At 43.1% G+C, this 16,690-nt stretch overlaps 1 protein-coding gene across 3 annotated transcripts in view; it reads right to left on the reverse strand.

Moving 5' to 3' along the window:
• Positions 1–16,690, reverse strand: part of Suclg2 (succinate-CoA ligase GDP-forming subunit beta) — a 279,164-nt gene that overhangs the window by 12,995 nt on the left and 249,479 nt on the right. For all 3 annotated transcript variants that reach the window (XM_059258255.1, XM_059258257.1, XM_059258256.1), the window contains one exon: positions 9,447–9,567. In XM_059258255.1, coding sequence (XP_059114238.1) covers positions 9,447–9,567 — 121 coding nt within the window. The remainder of the gene's footprint in view (positions 1–9,446; positions 9,568–16,690) is intronic.

Raw genomic sequence — 16,690 nt, forward strand, 5'->3', positions numbered from 1 at the left:
GAGGTGCAAGGTGAATACTTAAATATCTTTTTGATCAGCAAAGAAAGTAATGTTTTGATCTGCTCAGTTCTCAATTTCCTACCAAGATGAGAACTCTGATGGGGAGCAGCCTGCTGGGTTCCCTCAAAGGCCCAGCCCCTGGGCCTGGTCAGATGGGTGCAGAACAACAAGGCAGTGGTTCTCAGGTAAGCCAAGTAAACGGGCACCTGTGGGATCTGGACTTCTTTGGGAGGCAAAGAGACCAGGCTGGCCTTGGCAAGTGGCCACTAGGGCAGAGGTACCAGGAGAGAAGATTAAAGGCAGAGAGCACAGATGTCCTCCTCAGAAGCCTCTGGCCTTGATGCCATTAGACCTCACCATAAAGCTCCTTTGTGTGACAGTGGTCAAAGAGAATTAGCTGTCTGTCACATCTGCCTCCAGCCATCAACACCACCTAGAGCGTGGGGGCACGGCAAGCTGCAGGGTTATCTTCTGTACAGAAGACTCAGCTTACAGCTATGAGAAGGTGCAGATATCCAAGTGGCAGAGATACTAGTTATGCACATTATCTATCTAGAGGTGAGAAGAGTGAAACATGAACTGCCTAAGAGAGTAGATTAGTGCAGATTAAAACTTTCCATCCACAGAAGCTCTCCCTCTTCTGAGGAATGCTTCAGGCTAGTATCTGCAAAGCTGGTTTACAGATCAGGAGCAGCACAGTTTAAACATGACTATATGTTGATCCATCCAGACACAGTGAAGCAGCTACAGGCTTGATTTCCTCCAGTGCCACATGTGGTGTAAGCTGGTGAAGAGGAAGTGAACACTAAGAAGGAGGGTCACTGGGGGGAAAGGTGGGGTGCTAGTTATTAAGGGGAGGAGAGGGGAGGGATATTTATCACTGCAATGAAAGCAGTCCCAGGTAGGACACGTCTGCAAAGAACGCTGAAGGCGGAGATCAATGAAGGAGGGCTCTGGTGAGGTGGAGAGCAATACAAGGTACAGAGTGCACAGAAAACGGGGAGCTGGAGAACGGCTTGAGAAGAATGAGAACCAAACCCTGGGAGGAGAAGGTACCACATAAAGGGAACAGATGCCTTTAGCAACCAAAGGAGGCAGCAGGAGAGATGGGAGATACACTCAGGCAGCCTTGGGGATGACCCTTGCTAGGCACAGCACAAGAGGACAGGGCTCAAGGAAGAGAAAATGAAAATGCAACTTGGTACCAAGCACATTTGGAACAAGCATCCAAGAGGTCACTGAAACATGGTAAAGGTCAGAGACCAGGAACATGATCAGCCACAGCAGAGGACCCTGCCTCTGCCATGTACCACTTTCACCCTGCTCAGCCAGTGTCGTCGTCCCACCCAGAGCTCTGTCCTGTTTATCCCAGACATGAACAGAAACTGCAGGTTCCAACATTCTGTAGGTAACTCCCAGTCAGCCACAGTCCGCCAAGTCCAGTTGTCTTGGTGGGAGACAAAGGCAAAGTGACTTCCCTAATTTATCCTGTGGGCACTGGCTTTGTCATGGCAGCAGACTTACAGAAGGGATGGCCATCAAGCAAACAGACACAAATGAAGGCTTGGAGGCTCCTTCTGGCTGCTTTAAAATTCATAGATCTCTTTTCCCTGTCAGCAGCTGAGAGTTTTTTTTTTGTGCCCACACTGATGGGCACGCTTGATCTGCATCCCTGCAGTGGCGGCTCTAACGTGTAAGCGCTACAGTGGGTGAGGGTCAGGGTGCTCACTCTCCTACCAGAGGGAAACCACATGTCTCACCAACTAAGAAGAGCCTCAGCATACCTCACCCTCTCCCCCTTCAGAGCATTAGGGAACATGACTGCAAAAGTAAGGCATAGGGTGGTGGTAGATGAAGTCTGGAGGGAATGTATACTGTTGCCATGCCAAGGACATTAAAGCCATGAAAATGGCAAAGCCTTCCCACAGTGAGGCACAGAGGAACAGCAAAGCCTTTCAGTCCCCCAAGTATGAGTATTTAGAAAGACTGACAGGTATGTATGTGCACGCTATCAGACAGAGCTTCTTCCTACTGGGTTTACAACATAAGACTGTTCTCCTACAGACTCCCCGAGACCAGCTAACTTCTTTCCTGTGCTGTACGCAATGACCATGCCGAGTTTCTGGGCAGAGAAGGTGCCCTCCATCCAAGTGTCCACCCTACCCCAGCTCTTCTGTCTGTGTGTCTTTGTTTCTTCATTCCCATGCTGCCCCAGTCAGGTTCCAGGACCAAGCATTGGAGGACTTGGCAGTAAGGGTAACATAACAACAAAAAGTGCAGGATTCTGGCTTTGGAAGAGCTTTGGTAAAAGAAATACAGAATGTTTCCATTGCTGAGACAAACCGTTCGGTGCTGGGTGGGAAAACGGAATTTAAAGAGCTGGCTAAGAGAAACGGGATCTGATTTGCAAACTTTCTGGGCTTATATTCATTATTATTAGTTGTTGTTATTAATGAGCTCAACTCAGAATCATAATGTGCACCTGAGAAAAGAGCAAATTCTTCCTCAGGCTCCTAAGAGATGTAGAAATGTGCTTCAGATTTAAATGGAAGAATGCATTTTTAAAAAGACACGGAAGATGTTAGCAAATCTGGTTGTTACAGAACTGTAAAAATATACACAGGATTTACAGCTTTGTAGAACACATCTGTAACATCAGACACAACTGTCCATCATTACGTGTCCGTTTCTCAGCAGTCCCACAGACCATGTTGAATAGGTGAACTGAACAGGGTTCTGTGTACATTCCAGGAAGGGAAGGGCTCACCAGAAACCGTGCTCTTTATCCAGCTAGAAACGGCTCTTTACAAAGGTTCAACTTCTCCCTGGTATGTGGTTGTTACCTAGAAGTCTTTTAAATAAAATGATCCTGGGTCTTGGCTGGTTGAGACACTGAATACATTCGCTTGCTCAGTAAGGCAAGTGAATGCATGGGATTATGATGTTATCATTTTCAAAGAGAAGAGAAAACTCTTCTTTAACCATAGGTAATGACAGTTTGTAATCAGGATACAGCAGAGAACAAGGACTTGGTATACAACATTTGGACAAAGCAAGCCTGGCTTGATGGACAAAAACTTCCCTTTTTGGGATGTTTCCAGTGGATTGTGTGTGGGCCAGAGTTGCCATGATGTGGTTGGTGAATTCCTGACACTTAGACAAAGATGCTGGGTCTTCCACATAGACCAAAAAACAAACAAGCAGGCTGTTTCTTTACTTACAGGAACCAGACACTGTTAACCTAACAGGCCATCTGGCTTTGGAAACACTTGCTATCTTGATTATTAGAATTCTCACAGTTGTGAGGATTAGACAGACAGGCGCTGGAGTGTCTGAGGCTTCGAGAGCACTGGGTCAGGGCTAGTGCCAGCAGGGACTCAGGTTTATTCCACTTTTAGTGGAATTGCTCTACCACACATCATTCTCCTCTGTCCTAGGTGAGAAGATGTCCTCATGTCGTTCTTCCCTGCTCTCTAGGTCACAGCCATGCCACTGGACTCCTGGTCCTGACACCTAAAGCTCTCAGGCTCCCTGTTTTCTTGTGCTTTTTCCCCCTGTTCTGCAGTCCACATTGTTCTTCACATGACAGCTCTGCCTGAGACTCTAGCCAGCACTGCAGACTCTGGGTAACAGCTTCATTCTTCATTGGGTTCTTTTACAGATGGCTACAAAGCCTCCACTCTCCATGGCGGACTTCTCACCTATCCAGGGTATCCAGGGACTAGGCTTCATTCTCACAGTGCCATGAGCACAGGTCCAACTCCAAGGTATAGATTCTGACTTTCATCCAATAACTCCCTCTTCCTCCTTGTCAATCACTCAGATCTTATCCATCCAGATTCAACCTGGAAATTCCTCATTTGTAGTATTTACTTTATAATATTTATTTGGGGCTGGGTATAGCATGCATTCCTATAATCCTAGCACTCTGGAGGTATAGGTGGGAAGATTGGGTGTTAAAGGTCATTAGCTACATAGCTAGTCTCAAAAAACCAGTCTCAAAAAAAAAAAAAAAACCAAAACAAACATCATTGTTTGTATGATTAGATTAAAAGCTAAATTAAAAATAAAAATTACTTCTTTAAGTCACACTTCCTAATTACAGTACTCAATAAGAGTAAAAAGGGGATGTTAGATAGATAGGTACACACACATATATTATATGTATAGATGATATAGATGATAGATCAGAGACAGACAGATAAATATGAAAGACACATTCCGGAGCAGAATGGTGGGTACCAGTAGCTGGGAGAGTACAAAGGGACAGGGACAGGCTACTACATTGGGTACTAATTGCATAAAGTAACTATGGATAGTAATGTTATACTTTTCATAAAGCCAGAATGAAATCTGTTTTCACCATAAAGAATGATATAGCTGAGGTGTATGTAGCTCCACTTAATTTAAACATTATATAATGTATACATTGTACCCCACAGGTGTGTATAGTTATTGTGTTTTTATGTATTAGATTAAAAGTCAAATTAAAAATCAAATGAGGAGCACAATGATGAAAGTGGTTGAGACACAAGCACCCAGTTCAAGAGATACATGCTTTACAGGAATCTGTGTTTCGTTAGCTGACATAGCACTGGCCTAGTTTGCTTTAGTTTTATTATGGGGCTGTCTTAAGGTTTCTATTGCTGAGATGAAACATCATGACCATAAAACAAGTTGGTGCTGTGGATTATGCTTATTGGTTAATAAAGAGCTGACAAGCCAGTAGCTAGGCAGGCAGGCAGGCAGGAAAGCCAAACTGAGAATGATGGGAAGAAGGAGGGTGGAATCAAGAGAGATGCCAGCCAGCCATCGAGCAAGCAGGATATGTAGAAAATTAAGTAACAAGCCATGAGACACATGGCAAAGCATAACTAGAAATATGGGCTAATTTAAATATAAGAGTTAGCTAGTAACAAGCCTGAGCTATCAACGGAGTATTTATAAATAATATTAAGTCTCTGTGTGGTAATTTGGAAGCAGCTGCCAGGATGAGGAGTGGGTGGTCAGGACAGGAAAACTCCTTTTACAAGTTGGGGATGAAAGGGTTTATTCAGCCTACATTTCCACATGGCTGTTCACCACTGAAAGAAGCCAGGACAGGAACTCAAACAGGGCAGGATTCTGGAGGCAAGAGCTGATGCAGAGACCATGGAGAGTGCTACTTACTGGCTTACTTCCGTTGGCTTGCTCAGCCTGCTTTCTTACAGAACCCAGAACCACCAGCTCAGAGATGGCACCACTCACCATGGGCTGGGCCCTCCACCATTGATCACTAATTGAGAAAATGCCTTACAGCTGGATCTCATGGAGGCATTTCCTCAACTGAGGCTCCTTCCTCTGTTGACTCTAGTTTGTGTCAAGTTGATACACAAAACCTTGTACCTTCTCCAGATTCTGCATTTTGTTATCAATGGTCAGAGCTCAGATCATAGTCAGAGCAGAACTCCTTATGTCCCTGTGTTTACTGTGTGCTAACCACTCAGTTTGGGGAGGGTCCTGTCTTGGTGTTGGGCCGTTAGTCTCTGAGATATTGCACATGCGCTAGGTTCTGCTGTGTTGGTGTGAAAGCCTACATCTCTCCAAGAACACTGATCATAGAAGATGCCAATTTGTACAGTGGAAGTAGAGAAAACTTACTAGGACTCCAGAAATACCGAATTCACCAGCTTCTTCCCTCTTGGTGAAAGGTGCTTGGGACAGAAGAGAAGCCAGAGTATAGTAGGGATAGTGGCTAAAGTCTCCAAGGACGGCCCTGGCCCCGTCACTCCAGGGAGGCAGGGTTTGCTCTGAGCTTGTCTTGAGACATCACTTTCAGTTTTCCAGGACACAGACATTATGATACCATTAGTGCTTCCGAACTTTCGGTGACCCAGGGCTGTCTGCGGCCCCCCCAGAAACTGCTAGAAAGACAGGAACAGGTTCTCCAAGGGCAAACCCTTAGCAATGTTTACTGTATTGCCTTGTCCTATCATTTTTCTATTTCATTTCTCATGTTAACCTTTTACATTTCTACTCATCCTCCTTGATGTTTAAAGCTCTACGACCTGTGCATGGCACGTCTTAGTAACTAATTAACTAATTAAAAAAACACAGGCACAGACTTTAGAAGAAGAATACTTACTTAAAAGATGCAAATCTGATTGTCTAACAAGCTTAGGAATTTCAAAGCTTTTCTCTCTTATCTCAAACAGACGTCTACACAGACATCAGAGACTGTTTAGGGTGATAATCTTGGGGGTGTTGTGGTGCATATTTCTATATATACACGCCTCAGGTACCATGGATCCTTGAATACTTCTGGAATAACAAGCACAGTGTGAAAATAAGAGAAGGGCTAGTTTCAATTTGTGTATGCACATGCATGCTCATGTATGTGCAGGTGCAGGTGTCTGGGGGTACATGTGCACGTGTGTGTGTGTGTGTGTGTGTGTGTGTGTGTGTGTGTGTGTGTGCTCTCGCGCCCAGAGGAAAACCTTGGCTGTTGTTGTTCCACAGGTCCTGCTGGCCTTATTGTTTGAGACAGGGTTTCTCACTGGCCTGGAACTCATGAAGTCAGCTGAGTAGACTGGACAGGGGTTCTCCTGCCTTCACCTTCTCAGGGCTGAGATTCTAAGTGTGGGTCCAGAGAATCAAACTCAGGTTTGGGGTGCATACTAGCTGAGCTATTACTCCAGCCTGTTTTCAACTTTCAAAGAAAATTTAAAAAGAAGTAATTTCTTTTCTGAAAACATATAAATAATAATTATTTACGTAATCATACTTATGGTCTCAGCAAGGATAGCTGGGAGAAAGCAAGTCCACTGCAGGAACACTTCTATTTCCAAGTGTCAGATACTAATATGATTTGCTTGGAGAGATCTCCTCCCTCCCCCATGAACACAAACAAGCTCATGAGTTGGCTTTTACAACACGAAGGGCAAGGGTCTAAAAACAGTTTGACATCAACATTTTAATCAGAATTATAACCAATGCTGATGACCCCATTAACTCCTTGGCCAGCTTTCTGCATTGTAGTGTCACCAATCATTGGCTTTTGTTAGTTTTACAGAAATCAATTATGCGGTCTCTGTACTTCTACAATGAGTTAATTCCATGGAATGTTCTAGTGTCTGCACTGAACTTTGCTGCCTGGGGTTTCTGCCACCCCACTTCCTCCCTGCAATCATTGTTTCTATCAAGTCCATGCTGTCCTGGTCTTGGGTCGCAAAGCAGGCAGTTTCAGGTGAGGAAGAAACTGTGTGGCAGAAACAGAGAGGAGAGAGAGAAGAGACAGACAGTAGGCTGCGGCTCTTCTGGACTCTCCATCGGGGTGGGGTACACAGTGCTGTCCAAGTGCTCGCAGACTTCGTCTGTAGGAGAAGCCCAGCAGAGCCTGGGGACCTGGGCTTTCCCTGAGGTGGTACTGAAGCAATCAACTCACTAGGGCTGCTGAATTCTACAACCAGAATGCAATGGCAATGTGAATGGCTTTCTGGAGTTCTCCTTTTAAAATGCTTCTCAAATATGGGAAGGTTCTCTATGCTAAACTGACTGTCACATAGTGGTGGTCACAAATGATAGTAAGATTGAGTTGACTTGGGCAAGGATGAGGTTACTATGATAGTCATGTGATGGTGGGAGAAGCTGCAGATGCATGAGCATGATAGGAAGGCAAAGGCCACACTGAACTAGTGGTCACTGATATCCCACTACACACTCACCATAAAAACCATGTTTCAAGTGACGGGGGGTAAAAAGAATATTAACTTTATTAAGCCTTGGCCCTTGAGCACTTTTGGATGCCCTACTCAATCAAACAGGACATTTACAGGAAACACTTCTGCACCTGAGCATTGGGCTAAGCTACTTGATTAACTATGGTGGCTGTCTCTAAGGAGATGCACTCTGCACACAAGCATGGGCCTGAGTGGTTCACACTCCCATGGAACACCGTAATCACTTCAAAGACCAATCAGCACACTATGCTATTTTGACTTGGTTATTTCGAGTTATTTTCTCAAATATGAGTGAAGTGAATTTGTCATGTACAGGACAATTATTTTGTAGTTGAAGATAAAATTTGTATTTTAAACGGGAAATTCAAACTCTTGAAAATTTGTATCTGCCACTGTGAACCTGGCAGTGTCCCAGTACTTCAAAAGCTGTCCTCATAGGAGCTGGTGTTGATAGTAACAAACATGGATTTTGGGGTATTGTATTTTGAAATGTGTCAATCTTTGGAATGTATGCATAACTGAAATAAAACAATTATCAGAGCACGAGGTTATACCACGTGCATGGGTAAAATCAACTTAGCCCAAGGCTAGCAGGGTCTGAGAACTTCCTTGAGCCACCTTCCTGTTTCACACCAGAGCACCTTCAGTAAGGAAACTGGCTGAAACTTAGTGAAGTACCAAGGAAGAAACTCACAGCTACATGGAGAGAGGACTAAACACCTCAGCTGGGTGTGGTGCTGTGCATCTGCAGTTCTAGTGTGGGGATTTTGAATTCTCAATTAGCCTGGGTCACACAGCAAGTTCAAGGCTAGCCTGGACATGTAGGGAGACCTCATTTTAAAAACAAAACAAAATCAAGGCATTCCCGCTATGTCCAAATGCATGTCATTGAGGCTAGACCTTCTTAAGACAAAATCTTACAGGAGTTAATACAGATGCACACATTAAGATAGATAAGTAAGGGAGCTGTAAAACACCATCCCCGGTCTTGTTAAAGATTTAAAAGCTATGCTTACAAAGATACTCTATATACAAATATGCACACATACGTATATCATCTCCCTTGATCTTGGTTTCCCCTCCTACAGCATCAGTTTCTTATAGTCATTTAGTCATGAAAATATTATTTGTCTTGACTCTTTTGAGAGAAAAGAAACTGAAGTCACTTAATCTTTCTATTTATTTATTTGTTTGTTTTTTTGAGACAGGGTTTCTCTGTGTAGTCCGGCTGTCTTGGAACTTGCTCTGTAGACCAAGCTGGCCTCGAACTCACAGAAGTTTACATGCTTCTGTCTCCCGAGTACTGGGATTTCAGGTGTGCACCAGCACCACCACCCAGTCAAAATTCACTTCATTTTAATTTTGCAATTTTCTATTTTACGTCTAGCTGTTGTTAATTTCTTACTGTGCCTACTTTATTAACTGATCCTACCATAGGATTGTATGTAGGAGAAAAGAGAGCACATACGCTGGTATGTGTACAGTGGAGTCTGTAATACAAGGGCTTTAGCTGTGGAATCAGCAAATCTGGACCGACCTAAGCCCATAGTGAGTGTCTAAGGAGCTGCAGCTGCACTCACTGCTGGATGCCCAGAGAAATCTGGGCATACTGTGTCTGCTGCCTCTCATTACCCAGTTTCCTGTCACTTTAGAAAGTTTGTGGGTCTAGAGCATGCTGGACACATCCCTGAGGAAGGGATACTAGTGCTGGAAATTCCTGTGACCCACCTTCAAGCCGGACTACCAGTGGAACCTTGAGTTCTAGCTCCCGGCAGGCTTTGGTGATCCCATTGGCAATGATGGCACAGTTGACAATCCCACCAAAGATATTGACAAGGATGGCTTCCACCTGAAATTCCAAACAGGAAGGTGTCATCAGAACTGGGGCAGACAACATCCTCAAACCAACCAGTTAAATAACAGCTGAGACAGCTAAATAAGGCTTCTTAATTTCTACTGCTTTTTATGTAGAGCAAGAAATACTAAAAACAGGCAGGAATGTCACAAGAATTAAGCTTTAGTAATGAGTAAGTAACAATATATAACATTATTAACCCACATTACCACCCAGTCTCATAAACTGAGACAGATTCCCAAAATGAATCCAATTTTCGTTCATTTCTTTATTTATTATATGCTGCCCTCTAGGTTTCTTAAATACTGTTTTTGGAACTGGTTTATTATTTTTTTCAAATGAAAATTATCATTAAAAAATTCATGTATTTAAGCCGGGCAGTGGTGGTGCATTCCTTTAATCCGAGCACTCGGGAGGCAGAGGCAGGTGGATCTCTGTGTGTTTGAGGCCAGCCTGGTCTACAGAGTAAGTTCCAGGACAGGCTCCAAAGCTGCACAGAGAAACCCTGTCTCAAAAAACAAAAACCAACCAAACAAGCAAAAATTTATGTATTTATTTTTCTGTTCTTTATGATGTGTACTTATATTTGTTCTTATGCCTCACACAACAGTTTTAAACTTGAAACTTAGTATGCGCTGTCTGCATTAATAGGTAAAGACTCCAACTATGCTTCTTAATAGCCTTTTAATATGCTGGAGGCATAGTCTCAAAATCCAGACATAATTTAACTATCTTAGATAACAACCTTTTTGATTAAAAATAAAACGAAAGAGACAGAGACAGAGACAGAGAGACAGACAGACACAGAGACAGAGAGACAGAGAGCTCTATACCACTATTAAAAAAAGAGCCAAGTTGCTAACAGGAATTTTTCAGAAATGTAAATTTAAACCCATCATGTTCACCTGTTTGTACAGATTCCACCTTCAGAGGCACATGGGGTAAAAAGAATATTGTACTTGTCTTAACTTGATAAATAGGTATAAGAAAAATCCTGTATAATTAACACAAAGAATGAGATAATGAAGATAATTCATTGCGTAGATTAATTGATAACACCCACAGAAAATAGTTATTCATCAAGCTCGAGGCATCAAAATTATGACAATGCAGTGGCAATTAAACTATGCTACACTAATTGCAAAGCATGTATCTATATGTGGCATGCCATTTTAGATCCTATGGGTTCCTTATGATAAATTAACTGCAGATAACAAAGGAGAAAAGAATACATTACATTTCTATAGCATTTAACTCTAGAATGTGTCATTACATGAACTCTCATTTTTCTATTCTGATACCTGCTGGAACCCTGCCCATTAGCACAGTGAGGTTGGCCATCTGTAGTGGAGAAGGCGATGGGGCTTGAAAGTCACAAAGCCAACACATGGCAGTGGCACAGCTGTATCTACTGGTTTTTCATCCATGCTGGCTGCTGAGGCTACAACCTGGTTAAGCTACATAACTTCTCTTGAATATGGTTTCCTCATCTGTAGGATGTGAGTCATAGTCCCTGGTCCATAAGACTGCTGAAGGGTGCCAATGAGATGATACCTGTGCACTATCAAGCAAGTTGCTTTTAGTGTACATGTTTAATGGATATTTATACATGATTTTTCCAGCAGGCAATGACACCATTGGACAGACTACCCAGACTATGAATAGGAAACCTTTTCCAATATGTAATAGGAGCACAGCGACTTAACTTTAATAAAAAGGTGACTGCTTAGTCATAAAATAAATAAGCAATATTTTCAAGCCTATTAGGGACTGGGGCTACTCCCAAGAAAGAAACCTCCCATTTCCATTCACAGCAGGATAACTGGTAAGCAGAAGCCTGCTTTCTAATGACAACTATTAAATGCTGTTAGCACTGATGCTTTGTAGAGCAGTCATTTCCAGATAACTGTGGGATGGAGGGGAACTTGCCAGAACAATAGAAGAAAAAGCACTCATGAGCAATAACACCTCTATGGGGTCTGAGACAGGACAGTAGAGGCGCTCACTAGCATTTATGAGGAAGAATTGGGCATTCCAGTAAAGCACAGACTGGAACCTGTGACCTCTACAATGTAAGGACAAGCTCACGTGTCAGCATCTCACTGAGTCATGGGGAGTCAGCATGCTTACTCCATCTGAAACTACGTGGTAGTTCTGTACAGTTCGCATGGCCGTAGGTGAACTTATGGGAACAGGCAGCAGTGGAGGGGGTGAGAAAGTGATGATGTCTGTGACCCTGTGACAATTCTACTTAGTGGGTGAATGCCCCGGAGTGGGTGTCACACAAGCTGTGAATGTCTCAGTGGGTGTCAAGTCCCATGAGCCTCTCACATAACTGTCTCACTGTGCTCAGCAGGAGTCCCACATTAAACATAGGTTCTCCTCATAGAACCACCTTTAGCTGAGGAAAGCAACACGTTTAGCCAGTGTTCAGCCCCAGGATCTTAAGTAGGAAGATGTAATCAGGACAGAGGCAGAGAGGGCACCCACACAACTCACAGAAAAACAGCTGGACCCAAGGCAAGCAGGGCAATGTGGCCGAGTCAGGGCCAGGGCCAGAAGCGCAGCTTCTCCGGCTTATTCCTTCCATTTTCAGAGCTGAATGACAGCAAGATTTGACAGCAGCTTCCACTGGGAAGCTTTTCTATAGGAAGAGCAGCAGCAGACATACACAGGCTGCTTCACTTAGAACATGGGTCTGCTCAGGACACAGTGTTCTATGGAGCCCTGGCAGAAAAAGGTGCCTCTTGGGTTGAGAGATCCCCTCCTAGCAGCCTTTGCAACTCTCAGCTTCTTTCCCACTATAGAGTAATTTGCTGCAGTCATGCACTTTAATGGAAATCTGATTTAAGGTTTCACTCTGGGCCAATTTCTATAATTAACTACTGTAATCTGCTAGCTCAAACTGAGAATGAAATTAAGACAGTTTAAAAATGAAAGCCCTGTGACATCATTATTATTATTTAGCATTTATAAAGCATGTCACATTTTCAATGGTGTTTCACATATTCATTCATTTTACAACCACAAGCTGCTGATCCATGATAATAGCAAAAGCAGCTTTTAACTTTTTACTGTCTGTTTTTTGGCACAAAGAATTAAGACAACTGCAACAACAACAACAACAACAACCACAACAACAGCCTTCCCCCTCCTGCATTGTAGGTCTCTATAAATGTTCAGAGCTGCTCCTAGCAGATTCTGAAGCAGAGGAACAGAGAGGCATTTCCACGTTTGGGGTGAGAATCCTCAGAGTTGCTATTTACTGTTGCACAAAGTAAAGATCATCTAAGGAGGCAGTGGAGGGGCCAGATAGAGCCCAGGTCCCCAGCTCCCAGACAGCTGCCCCTGCAGCAGAGTTCAGGACAACAGCTGGCAGCTGTGCAGGTGGTTGGGCCATCCAAATGTAAGCTCTCAAATGTCTCTGTGTGTTTGGATTTGCAAAACACACGCTGGCCACAGATAACAGTCCATAATTAAAAGAATGAACTTCACAAGCAGAAAAGCTGAAGCCACTGCTATTTACTAAGCCTCCTTCAACACCAAATAAACAAATAACAAAAACCAACAATGAACCCCTTTGCTGCAGCTGATGAACATTAGGGGTTCTCACCAGATGAACCTCTACATGTGTGTTTGGAATGTTCCAGAAGTCCTAAAGCTATTGCTCCGACAGAGCATGTCCTTAAATACAGAGTGGCAATAATAGAATGTATGTGCGCACACGATGATGGAGAGCTGCAAGCGACTTTATTTTAGCATGCACATTTCTGGGAAGTCCATAACCAAGAATGAATATATTAATTTTCACAAACAAGACTCCTCCTATATGACTGACATATGAGTGTCACACAAGGCAGATATAATTTCCATTCCCAATTTATAGATTAGGAAACTGAGAGGAGTGAAAACCACTGGGGCTACAGCTTAATGACTAGCAAGCATTCTTTAGTACTAGCAAAATTATGAGGCCCTGAGACATGCAAGGTTTAATATCTTTTTTTCATTGATTATGCCAATTCAATTATCAATATGGGAGGTACATAATACTTACCCTATTTTACAGATGAAAAAAGCTGAGACTCAAAGAGGTAAAGAAACACGAGGTGTCAGATTATGTGAACAGTATGCTGAGCCAAAAACCACACTTCTTTTTCTTTAGTAGTACCAGGAGTCCTTTCTTTATTAAATGCTAATGTTGCCACTGATCAAAAGAAAACAGGCTATCTATTTAATAGACATCCTTGAGGGTCCACTCTGAGCTAGGCACTCCTATAATCATCTAGATTGGCAGGAAAATAATTCAAATCAGGCAAAAGTGGTCTTTATCTGCATCGGAAACTGCAAACTCCACTAGGTTACGGAGCAAAGAAGCACAGACACCATGAGAACCAGACGGTAAGACACGTAAGCGAGGGCTACAGACAGAAAAGGCAGGTGGATCAAGAGCAGCAGAAGAGGGCCAGAAGAGGGCACACCTGGGAAAGGCTGAGGGACTGGAGGAACTGTGCCTCTGAGAACGTGAAGAGAACCTGAACTAGGAGCTGAGGTGTGAGAAATGAGAGGCTGGCCCCCAGCATCAAACCATGAAGGATCTTGGGTTCACTGTGAGGTGAGTGTTGAAAAGCCTGTGCATTTCAGGTTCCTACGTAGACTTCAGTGAGACCAGGTAAGGAACTCATTATATCCAGCATCCACAATACATTTATAGTAAACTCACAATATAGCTGTATTATTTCCATTTATGGTCAAACAGAGGCCCAGGGAGAAATAAAGTTGTGTTCACAGTTGTCATAGCTCATGCCAGTGTGTCTGTTTCCACACACATGCCACATGCTGGGATGTCTGCAAGAGCTGGCAGTCTTGGGGCAGCTAGTAATGTGCATCCGGAGTTAGTCACTTTCTATTAAGGCTGAGTCAGTAAACCTTCTGGGCTCAGGGAGCCAGGTTCTTTTACAACTACACAGCTCGGTCATTGTAACCAGTCAGGGATACTACATAAACGAAAAAGTTTGTCTGTGTTCCAATAAAGTTTCTTAACAAAAACTAGTGGGGGCTGGTTTGGCCTGTGAGTTGACTAACTCCCGATGTGGACACGGTTTGCTTCACTCAGCTCCCCTCAAACCCACTGCAAGGCTGCCATCACTCCCTCTTCCTTGAATCTTGTGTGATTTCTCTGACAGCACTCTTGAGATTTTAAGTTGTCTGTGTTCCATTATTTTCTGGCCATCACTAACAACTGCAGTTACCCAGGCTACTTAAGAAGACCATAATATAGGTATGCCCATTCCAACTCTGCACTATACTGTATTTAAAAGATGATACAGCAGGCTGGGGGATGGTTCTGTTACTACACTTCATTTAGAATATGCTACAGCAAGCTGGAGGTGGGAGGTGGGGCTCAGTGGGTAAAGTGCTTATTGCATAAGTATGGAGATCTGAGTTTGGCATGGCAGCATGTACCTGTAAATGTGATGCTGGAAAGGCAGTCAGGAGGATCCTAGGGCTCAATGTCACCCAGCCTAGCTGAAACAGTAAGCAATAGGTTCAGTGAGAGACCACCATAGATAGATAGGTAGGTAGATAGATAGATAGATAGATAGATAGATAGATAGATAGATAGATAGACAGATAGATAGATGAGGTGAAGGGTAAGAGAAGATACCAAAGTTGACTTTTAACCTCCACAAGTACATGCATGGGTGAGCACCCTGCACATGTACATGTACATACATGGATACATGAACACACATAACAATGCAGTATACACATGAAGCACAGTAAATCAGCCACTGCTTTATTTCTGTCCATTCCAATTTGGCATGCTAATTTAGTGCCACTGCAGCAGGCATCAGCTTGATAAAACTCAAGCAAGCATGTTTATATTAGGTGAGATAAGGACCTTTTTTTTTTTTTTAAACACGCTTATTTAATTCTGAACACTGTTGCTCTTGTCTAAGCATCTGTTTTTTCTAAAGCTGGTTTCTCATTTTTGTTGGTATTTTCCTGCAGCATTCTAATCATGTCTTCTAATCCACTGGCAACCAATGAAGGAACATAAATGGTGAAGAAAATTAGATGCAGCTTAGATAATTGATGTTTGTACGCCTGGCTTTAATAAAAATACTCTGCTAAATTAGAGGGGAGTCTAAATGGATTCAGTCAATAAGGAAGTATTCAGGTGAGGAATCCAATCTCAGGCTTTGTCGTAATCTTACAAATAGACCGACAGATCAGTTCAACTGGGACAGGATTTGCTTTTGCTGAAATCTGAGTGACTGTGGCAAGTCAGGTCTGCTCTGCCAGCCTGAGGTTCCTTCTCAAAGATGGAATGTGCACTCACCTCTTGATACCACAGGGACAGGTTCCAGGACTCCCCTCCCCAACTTGCAGAAAGAGGAAAGCTGCAGATGTTGGAGCTCTTTGTGTGAAATGACGTATTTGCATATCACCTCCCTGTGTCCTCACATATTCTTTAAAGCATCTCTAGGTCATTTATAATACCTGATCCAATGCAAATCCCAGGCAAATATATGTTCCACTTACATGCAATGGCAAGAAAAAGCATGTAAATATTTAGTACACATTTTTCCCCCCAAAGATTTTCATTCTGAGGTTGGCTTAACAATGAGATGTGGACTCTCACTGTGGGCTGATCCATACTTTCTTTGAGTGAACGCATCCATATACAAATAGCTACAAAAACACAAAAACAAAACCCAGTATTTTCTGAAAAACACCATCACTATCTCCCTGTGTTTTTTTAATTTAAGGAAAAAAAGAAACTCTTTTAGTGTGTTCATAATACATCCTAAAAATCTCAGCCTGAAAAAAAAAATGCCCTCTACATGCCCCTCCATAGCAAGCAACATTTTGGCATTTTAAATTCACCAATCAAAGAGAACACAACCATTTTCTTCAACCTTTGTCAACAGGAGAACAGCAAGGGCATCTGGTGGAGACACCATTGAGGAACAGTGTTTTGATAAGGAGCCAAGCTCCCACCCAGTCTGACTTCTGAGAACAGCTGGAGGGAACTAGAAAACAAGACTCACTAGTCCTACATTTGTGTATTCTCTTTGGGAATTCTTTTTCCTGGTTGACATTGCCCCATGAG

The sequence above is a fragment of the Peromyscus eremicus genome, chromosome 3, assembly GCF_949786415.1.
Source record: "Peromyscus eremicus chromosome 3, PerEre_H2_v1, whole genome shotgun sequence".
Taxonomy (NCBI): domain Eukaryota; kingdom Metazoa; phylum Chordata; class Mammalia; order Rodentia; family Cricetidae; genus Peromyscus; species Peromyscus eremicus.